General features: G+C 38.2%; 1 protein-coding gene across 1 annotated transcript in view; it reads left to right on the plus strand.

Moving 5' to 3' along the window:
* The window catches only part of Rttn (rotatin), a 172,979-nt gene extending 171,219 nt beyond the window's left edge, over positions 1-1,760 (plus strand). The window contains exons 48-49 of the mRNA XM_036205187.1: positions 275-344; positions 1,347-1,760. Coding sequence (XP_036061080.1) covers positions 275-344; positions 1,347-1,432 — 156 coding nt within the window. The 3' untranslated portion in view covers positions 1,433-1,760. The remainder of the gene's footprint in view (positions 1-274; positions 345-1,346) is intronic.
* Positions 1,761-10,182: the final 8,422 nt, after the last annotated feature.

A 10,182-nucleotide genomic window follows, 5' to 3' on the forward strand; every position in this document is an offset into this window, starting at 1 on the left:
TGAGGTTAGGGGAGAGAGTAAGAATGAAGGGAAAGGTCGCAAAACTGTAGAAAAGGGACCAGGTTAACTTAGAGAGGAATGGAGGGGAAGCCTCAGAAGGTCCAGTGGGCTTGACACAGTAGTAGACTGAACTAGTATCTGACCATCTATATTTCTGTATCTTAACTCTGTCCTGTTTAACACTGTAGTTGGTAAAAGGCAGTTAGTATTGCATTATTCTCATCCTTAATATTTGGGAATAAATCTAACTAATAGATTGTTTTATCTTCTCCAGGCAAAAGCAACTTTGAAAAACCCATCAATAAAAAGAAGAGTGGATGAAGCATATTCCATAGCAAAGAGAAGTAAGTTCCAAGGGCTTACAATTAAATGTGATAAGTACTAAGTGAAATTTCTGGTTACTGAAACATTTGAGCAGGCCATTGAGAAATGGCAGTGTTGTGCATTGCTTAGTTAGGTTTTGAGAAATATTATCAAAGTGCTATCAGATGGGCCCACATTTAGCCTGTGCTTTTCATGGTAATGGTTTTTTTTAACATAATAGAATGTCTGTAAGATGAGTATATGAAATATAAGTTTCTTAAAATGGGTCTGTGATCTTTCTCTTCGTCAGTTTTCTTCTTGCTCATTTATTATTTATTTGTTTGTTTGTTTGTTTATTGCCATCAGCTGCTACTCTGCTATAGAGTTTTTGGATTATAAGAATTGGGCCCAGTTAGAATTGATCTTGAAAAGAAAACTTTGATTTAACTTCAGGGAGCTGAAGTCTTCCAGGCATAGATTCTGCTGCCCCTGTAACCACATTTCCCTGTGATCTGCAATCATGATTTGGGAGGTTTCCTTTTCAGAGCATGGTAGTCATTTTAAATGAGCCAGTTTTCAATGTGCATTATGCTCCCAACACTTTTATCTCAAGATAACCAAGTATGTCTTTCCTGTACTGTAGTAGATCTGTTTGTTGTTAATGGTTATTTCTGAAGATTGGTTTGTTTCTAGCTGTGATCTGGAATTTCAAGAGGAAATGGGGAATTGGGTTATGTTAAAGTTTATAATTTTAGAGAGATGGTATGTAAGAAACATTATGGTATTTATTCTGAATTATAATTTTTATGTGAGTTGTGGAGATGTATCCTTAAATATGCTCTAGATAAGCCATCCATAAGAAATGAAAATTTTCTAACATCTTAATTTTATAAATGTGAAGTATTTTTATAATTCTAGTTTATCAAGAACATAAATAGCTTGCTAGTAAATCTTTTTCATAGCTTCATGAGGGAGTGTCTACCCCAATATGTAGCATTAAATTTAATAAATTGGTATTTATAATTTTTATTTTCCTATATCAGCTTTCTCCAATTCAGAAGAAAACCCTCTAAATGCCTACTATTTGAAATGCCTTGAAAATCTTGTACAGCTGCTTAACTATTCCTGAGCCGTGAGGTACTCTGCTCCAGAGCTGACCCCATCCACAGGAGATCTGCTCAGAGACCAGCTTTGCACAGCAGCTGTTCCCTGAATGTGCTGACTCTGCAATATTAGTGGCTGCCTTCCCTGTGGGACATCACCAACATACTGGAAGGAGTAGAACTGGTGACTCCCCACTGTGCCTTCCTGGCAGCTTTCAGAAGTGAAGACTTGCTGACCCAAGATGCTGCAGACGTAGAGTTCTGGCAGTATAAACATTTTTATACTTTTCTATGCAATGTGTTTTGTAAAAATCCTATTTAATAGATATTTAATAAAATAATATTTTTAGAAACAAAAATTGACTAGCATTACTTAAAGACTTTTCAAAGTGTATTTTGTTCTTTGAGAATTTCATCTATGCAATGTAGTTTGATTGTATATTTGTCACACACTCCTACAATTCTGCCCAGACCTTCCCCCACACCATGTCCCCATCCTAACTTTGTATCCTCTTTTATTTAATTAAGATAACCCATTAAGTTTAATTAATGTCAACCATAAGTACATGGATGTGAAATCAGAGCATGGTCTATCTATACCTCTAAATAAAACTGATTCTACCTCCCCTAGAAGCCATGGGCTCTTAATAGAATAGTGATGAGAGGTTGTGTGCCCCTCCTCCCCATCCATTCTAGACTATTGACTGGATTGCTTGTGCAGGGAACTAGAGCTGCCATGAGAACAATGTTCCTGTCATGTCCAAGAAGACACTGTTTTCCCCAGTATTTCCTAACCTATGACTCTCCCCCCACCACCTTCTAAGATGTTCTCTGAGACTTTTGGGAAGAGGGTTATCCCATCTGTGCCTCAGCACTCCAGTGATGCTTATTCTCTACACTTTGACCTTTTGTTTACATGTTTTTCCACAGCACACTCACAGAGATGTTTCTCTGATGAGATCTGAGAGCTGTGCTGTGGTATGGGCAGAGAGATACCTACTTAAAAGATATCTTCATATTACCTCCATTTAGGAGAATAATAGTAATAGGTTCTTCTCGCAGGCCTATGAGCTCCATTGCCATGGGTACTTGCCCAGGTTTACCAAGCATTAGTTTCCTTTTGTGGAGTGTGATAGCTGTTTTTGGATGTCAACATGACTACATATGGAATTAACTAAAACCCAAGTGGCTGAGTATACTATGAGGGATTTTTTTTTTTCTTATTGAAGTATTTGAAATGGGAAGACCCACCTTTAGTCTGAATTTTTTGCGGTGGGAAAATCCACCTTAAATCTGGGCCACACTTTTGGGTGGCAGCCTGTATAAAGGCCATGGAAGAAGAAAGCTCTTGCTCTTTGCTGCTTGTCCCTGCTCTTACTAGCAAATTAATTCCTTTTATGGCATTAGATCCTACTTCTTCAGGTTCCAGTGTATACTGAAGACCATCTGATAATCCAGCCTTGTGGACTGAACAACTGCTGGATTCTTGGACTTTTTGTTGGTAGATAACCATTGTTGGACTTGATGGATCATAGCCTATAAACTAATAAATCCCATATTGTGATATGTAGATATAAATATAGATATATAGATATATGTAGGTAGAGTTTTCCTGCCTGGCCCACAGTCAGGACAAATCTCTCTTACCCACTAGTCCCACAGTCGTTCAGACCCAACCAAGTAAGCACACAGAGACTTATATTGTTTACAAACTGTATGGCCATGTCAGGCTTCTTATTATCTAGTTCTTTTATCTTAAATTAACCCATTTCTATTGCCACATGGCTCCTGGCTTACCAGTACCTTACATCTTTCTTGTCATGGCAATGGCTGGCAGTGTCTCTCTCCCAGCCTTTACTTCCCAGAATTCTCCCCCTCCTTGTCCCGCCTACCCTATCCTTCCTGCCTGGCTACTGGCCAATCAGCACTTTATTTATTTTTACCCAATCAGAGCAACACATTTGATGTGCCTTGGGATGTTCTGTATGTCAAATGTGTTGCTCTGATTGGGTAAAATAAATAAAGTGCTGATTGGCCAGTAGCCAATTCTACCTGTTTATTCTACCTGTTCTGTTCCTCTACAGAACCCTAACCTGGAGTGAACCTTAAATCCACCTACAAGGCAGTTACCCCTATAACATTCATGTTCCTACTGTATGTATGGGCATAACTTGCTAAGCTGGTCATTATTGTAGCTAACCAGATTAATAGTGGGCAGCACTTCTGGTTACTTTCCTACTACAGGAGCCTACATAGCACCTTCTAATACCCTGAAGCTAGCCAACACAGAACATGCTTGCAGACTTTTATCAGTTTCATGAATATTGTTTTAGGAACAAAAAGGAATTTTATCTTGGTCTCTCTCCTGTTTAGATCTTTTTTCATAGAATCTGATCCTGTTTGTACCAATCTTGACTTTTATACTTGGAGAGTACATGAGGCTGAAGTGCATGTGGGTAAGTGTGTGTGACTTTAGAGCTTCCTTGCAGAATGGTTAGTGTCACTGACTTCTTTTTATGCGATTTAAAAATCATTTATCATTTTCATCTTTCAAGTTAAGAAAGGCTGTGTAATCATGAATTGAAGCATATACTAGTGGCTGTATAGACCCTGGATGAGCTCTGTAGAACACTATAACCTTTTTAATTTGTTAATTTTGTTTATTTATTTAAAGACAATTTCTTGCTTTGTAGCCTGGGCTGGCCTCAAACTCATAGTCCTCTTGCCGCAGACTCCTGAGTGCTATGATTTCAGATTATATCACCAAACCTAGCTGATATAATTATTCTTAGTTAAGATGCAGTTTACTGGGTTTTCAACATCTACTTTTAAGTTTTCTCTTTACTTGGTGTACATGTGCATGTGTGCCACAGCACTCATGTGGATGTCAAAGGACAAGACATGTTTTTGAAGTATAGTTGTACATATCAGGATAACTAGCCTATCCATCATGTTCAAACATTCAAAATTCTATCAGCTACTTGGAAATAAAATTGTTTTCAACCCTATATATTCTCTTTGGGCTGCAGAACATTAGAAGTTATTCCTCATGTCCAGCTACATTTCTTTTTTTTTTTCTTTCTTTTTTTTTGAGCTGAGGATTGAATCCAGGACTTTGCACTTGCTAGGCAAGCGCTCTACCATTGCGCTAAATCCCCAACCTCCCAGTTACATTTCTTTTGTGTATTTCCCTTTTGTGTATAGTTTTGAATTCAATACATAAACAAAAACCAGTTCAAGTATAGGATAAGTGTCCTAAAATCCGCAACCCCAAATTCTCTGAAATCTGAAATTATTTAAATAATTGAGCCAGAACTATAGCCACAAAATACAAGTCAAATATTGATACTAGAACAAGTTTGTACTCTATGAAAATTATTAGAGATATTTAACAGAGTCCAAAATGCTCTGAAACCTGAAACTTTTTGAGCAAAGTCACTCAAAAGTTTTCTGTTTCCAGATTAGGGATGTTCAGCTTAGAAAGTCTATGTAATTATTCCAAACAAGAAAAACAGCATCGATAAAAATGTCTTTTGGAATAACTGGTCCTCAGTATGTGCTGAGCAATTATTTGGGAGTTTTACCCTTTTTTTTTTTCTTTTTTCTTTTTTTTTTTTTTTTTGTTTTTTTTTTCGAGACAGGGTTTCTCTGTGTAGCTTTGCACCTTTTTCCTGGAACTCACTTTGGAGACCAGGCTGGCCTCGAACTCATAGAGATCCACCTGCCTCTGCCTCCCAAGTGCTGGGATTACAGGCGTGCGCCACTACTGCCCGGCAGGAGTTTTACACTTCTTAAATTTAGGAGACGAAATTGTGTATGAGAGAAATAACAACTGTAATCCATATGTATGTGTGTGTGTACATGGATGTACACATACCTACATATAGTTATATACTCTTATTTTATAAAATAATTCAGGAAGTTTTCTAATTATATTTTCTTTAATATGAAAACACTTTTATTAAATGCTCTCAGCAAATTTCTTCAGTCAATCAATAAAATAATCCATGGATGATTATTATGTATTTTATATACTTAATTATTTATTCATTCATTATTTTTGAGACAGAGTCTTGCTACATTGCTAGTATGAGATTTGCAGTTTTCCAGTTCCTGAGTAGCTGGCATCATAGGTGTGTGATCCTTAAGCCAGAAGTACAATCACAATTTCAAATATTTAAATAATGAGTTTGTATTATGTTAGACGTATTGACTAGAGCTGGGAAAAATCAAAGAAGCTCTGAAGTTTCTCAGGACGTTAATTTGAAATAACAAGAATACCAATTTTTCTAAAATACACATTGAGTTAGTAATTTTTCCTTTGTTATGACAAATAACTGGACCAAAGTAACTTAATGAAAGATTTCTGTGGGTTCACAGTTCAAAGGAACATGGTGGAGAAGATTTGGTGGCAGGAGCCTGTGGCAGCTGGCCACATCGTAACGACTATCACTAACAGCTCAGACTGTTTCCTCCCTTCTCTATCCAGGACCTGCAGCCCATAGACTGATGCCACCCAGTCTGGAGTCCCTTATGAATAACACCCAGTGGTTTTGTTCCCATGGTGATTCTTTGTTTGTTTATTTGTTTGTTTGTTTTGAGACAGGGTTCCTCTGTGCAGCTCTGGCTGTCCGGGAACTGGCTGTGTAGAGCAGCAGGCTGGCCTCAAGCTCAGAGTGCCACCACTCCCCAGTGCCACCACTCCCCAGCTCCCATGTTCGTTCTGAATCCCATCAAGATGAAAAACAGGAGTAAACGTCACACAAACAACCCTAAAACCGGGAATCCTGGGGATGTTTACTCTCTTTTACCCTGATTTTTGTATTTCATGTCACTTTATTTTCTTGAAGTTCTTCCTGATGAGTAAGATGGATTTTGTTATAACTTCCATTTAAGGAGATTTTTGTATGTCCCCAAGCACTAGTCTTAGAACTTTTACTAATTAATTAATCTCCCTAAAATAATACTGTTATTCTTATGTTAGATTCTGTGAGTTAATTCTATTGGCTGTGAAGAGATACCATGACCAAGGTAATTTATAAGAGAAAGTGTTTAACTGGGGACTTGCTTACAATTTCAGAGGCTGAGTTCATGACCATTACGGCAGGGAGTATGGCAGCAGCAGGCATGCAGGCATTGGAGCAGTAGCTGAGAGCTTACATCTTAACCTGCAAGTAAGAGAAAAGAGAGAGGGAGAAAGACAGAGAGAAAGGGGGCTGGGGGAGACTAGACCTGGAGTGGGCTTTTGAAGTCTTAACATCCACACCTAGGAACATATGTCCAACAAGGCCATACCTCCTAATCCTTCTCAAAATAGTTCCACCAACTTGGGACCAAGCATTCAAATATATGAAGCTGTGGGGGCATTCTCATCAAACTACCACACAGGTAGATAAGTATATAGTCAAGAGTGATAATTTGTTCACTTTTGGTGAATGGGTAAGAATGGATCCCAAGATACCTGCCAATACCCCTAAATTTTGGTTCTGTTTCTTAATCCCCAAGCTATACTGCAACCATACTTTCATCTACCACTCCAGTGATTGAAAAAGGATTTGTGTTTGGATCTTGTGAATAACCACTGCTTTTCTGGAAAAGAAAAAAAAAAAGTTGCTCTCTTCAAGAGAATGATCATATTCTTTATGATTCATTGATTGACTTTTCACACATCCTACTATGCTATGCCATGCTCCTTTGGAACCAGGGATAGTTGTGACTTTCTCCCCTAGGAGTTCTGTTAGTCAGGCTGTGATGGACAGTTACTAGAGAAGCTCATGTCCGAAGTCCTGGGGTGGATGTTGAGCAGTCAGCAAATATTAAGAACCTGTCTTGCCTGGCTCTGTACATAGACACTGAATGAACCTGGGTAGTCGGTACAATTAATTCTCTAACATCATGTGCTGAACGTTTCTTTTTCTGATTAACTTGTAAAAGCGGAAAGTTGAAATACACATATTATTACCTTACTAATCAAAAGAAAATCTTTAAAGAATGTAACTTACTGCCATCCAACAAGTAAGGGATATGAATGGTACCGATGCGTTGTGTCTGAATAAAGGAAACAGGGTGAACTGAGACTTTATTCTTTGTAGGTTCATACTTAGGAACCCTCTTACACAACTTAAGCAGTAGGTCTCGTGGGACCGCATGAGAATCTGCAGGACATGAAGTTCACACTGTACAAGACTGCCAAGACCCCAGGAATCCTGAGCCCTGGCATCAGCGCACACAAGGAGCTCAGTGTGATCCTATTTTCAATGTACTCGACACTTCTCTTTGCATCTCATTTGCTCCTTCTGCATTGAAATCTGTTTCAGAAAATAAAATCTTGTTTAATGTTTCACAGAACACCCTTAGGGGCATATATAATAAATCTCTCTTTAATTTTGCAAAAAATGGGTGTTCTATATAGACTTCTTTTTTTCAGTATATTCTCTCTGACAGTGGCCATGCCTTTGGTCTATTAGTGTTTTGTAGATTGATCTGGTCAGTGATTTAAGCATCCTAGGGCAGACTTTTTGCAGTTTCCTGTGAATTCTGAAAACATTGTTCCTCCTGATTCTTGATTAGAACATTTTTCCTTTGGCATAATATGGAACACATCAGGTAATAAAATGGAAATTTACTGTTAATTGTTTTCTAATTATTTATAAAGATTGATTGTGGAGTTTAGATGGTTTGGTGATTTCCAGAGCTCTTGCAGCTCTTCCATAGGACCCAAGTTTAATCCCCAGCACCCAAAACTAGGCAGCTCACAACCATCTCTAACTCAGCTCTGGGTTATCTATCTCCTTCTTCTGACCTCTGTAGGCACCTGCACTCATGCGCAGAATACACATAATTAAAAATGAATTGCATAATAAAATGTTGTTAAAAAGTTAACTGTCCAGAATCTGTTTATGGGTATAATGCCTGTTTTAAGTCACTTCCTATATCTGCTTGGAAAAACCATGGTTTCATAGAGCTAAAAATCCTAGACAACATGGCTTTAAGCTTCAGTGAGTGAGGATTTTGCTTCTTACATTTTCTTCCTTCCTTCTCTCCTCACCATCTCCTCATTCTTTCTTGTACATTTTCCACTTTTTAGATCCAAACTGGTGATGAGGCCACAGCCAACTGTCCTCATGCACTGAAGTGCCCATCTTTCTGCTTTCTCATTAATTCATGCTACCTTCAGTAAGTTGACTGGTGAGAAAAAAAAGCATCTCCAGCTGACTGTTATCTTTTCAGAGAAGCTTTCCTGAGTTTAACAACTTGCACATTTGCATTCACTCCTTGAAGTGAACATCACATGTGATCTCTCGAGCTTGCAAGGGAGGCTAAGAACTGTCATCCCTCATCTGGACTCAGGGCCATGTCTAGGAAAATTGGTCTCTGTCATTCAAAAAATGGACAGTTTGCTTAGGTAACCACCATTCTCTTCCCCAGATAGCAGTACTCTAAATTGATTGAACAAAAAGAAAATGAGACATTATAGGTAGAAGCATTATTCTCCCAAATAGACGGTAAGGAAGGTTTGCTACTTTACCGAATTGTTTCATGTTCATTGAGACTTTGTGATTAGTTCTAATTGCACAACTGAAAATATTAGTATGAGACAACAAAGCAAGATGTATTTCAGTGTGTATGAAGACTGCTTCTCTTCAGTACCCTGGGTGGAATCTACCCTGTGAATGGAAGCTGTCAAATTCTTCCTTCCTGTTGTGAAGCAATGAGGCTAGGAAGAAAGCAGTCTTACTGAACATATTCCCAATGTTCAGAAAGACAACAATTTAAAATTAGATGATCAATTAAAAAGAAAATGATTTCAGAAATTTAATAATATCTACCTCCCAGACTATGCAGTATCTAAATGTTTATCAATTCTCCAGTCTTTTGAAAGGCTGAGGCCTTTTAAATGTAGTTCATACTGTTTGGTCATAAGCCACACTTAATCTGTCTGGATGGAAATTCTCTAGTTCTAGGCTTTGAGAGTGGAAAAATATTAATGCACTTGTTAAACAATCAAAACTAACTACTTTCAGTTTGCTGTTGTTGGTAGACATGTATGTTTATGAATGTTGTGTGCATCTGCATATACCTGCAGAGATGAGGCAGCTGTAAACTTCTGCTTTGGGTGCTGGGAGCCCAACTCCACATCTCTGGAAGAGCAGCAAGAACTCTTAACTGCTGAAGCATCTCTCCAGCATTCAAATTGTTTTGTTGTTGCTTTACCATTTGTCTCTAGGAAGTCTTCCATTTTTGACAGTCACATCCGGTAATAGTTTGTGATTTCTTGTTAGCAATTCTGTAAAGCATTTAACTTAGTTTTTATATAATTATTTTGTTTCTGCATTTGTCATTAATGTTTTCCCAAATTCTAAAACTGCAGTAACAACTTTAAGTGTTGCAGATGACTCAGGAAGACACAAAGCTTTCCTGCCGTCAGGAAGAAGAGGCCCTGCAATGGAAAATAGCCCACCAGTCCCACTTCCAACCCACACTCATGTGTGCCTTTCTTGGCCATGATATTTTACTGGAAAAAAACTTGCAGGTATGGCCAGCCCCTCCTCTGTGTCAGTTAAAAACAGAGTCCCTATCAGATTCCCAGGATTCTTCAAACTTTAAGGACCTTTTGTTTGTTTTCATGTGTTACTCCTTGCCTAGTTCCCTATTATTAAGAACAAAACTTGTCTGAGAATATGTACTTGCTCAGATAGTATTCTCAGCTCACCTTTTACCTCAGTGCCATCTTCAGATTCTCTGATATGCTGATCCATGTCCTTTCTTCTCTGAC

Source organism: Onychomys torridus, chromosome 13 (genome assembly GCF_903995425.1).
Source record: "Onychomys torridus chromosome 13, mOncTor1.1, whole genome shotgun sequence".
NCBI lineage: Eukaryota > Metazoa > Chordata > Mammalia > Rodentia > Cricetidae > Onychomys > Onychomys torridus.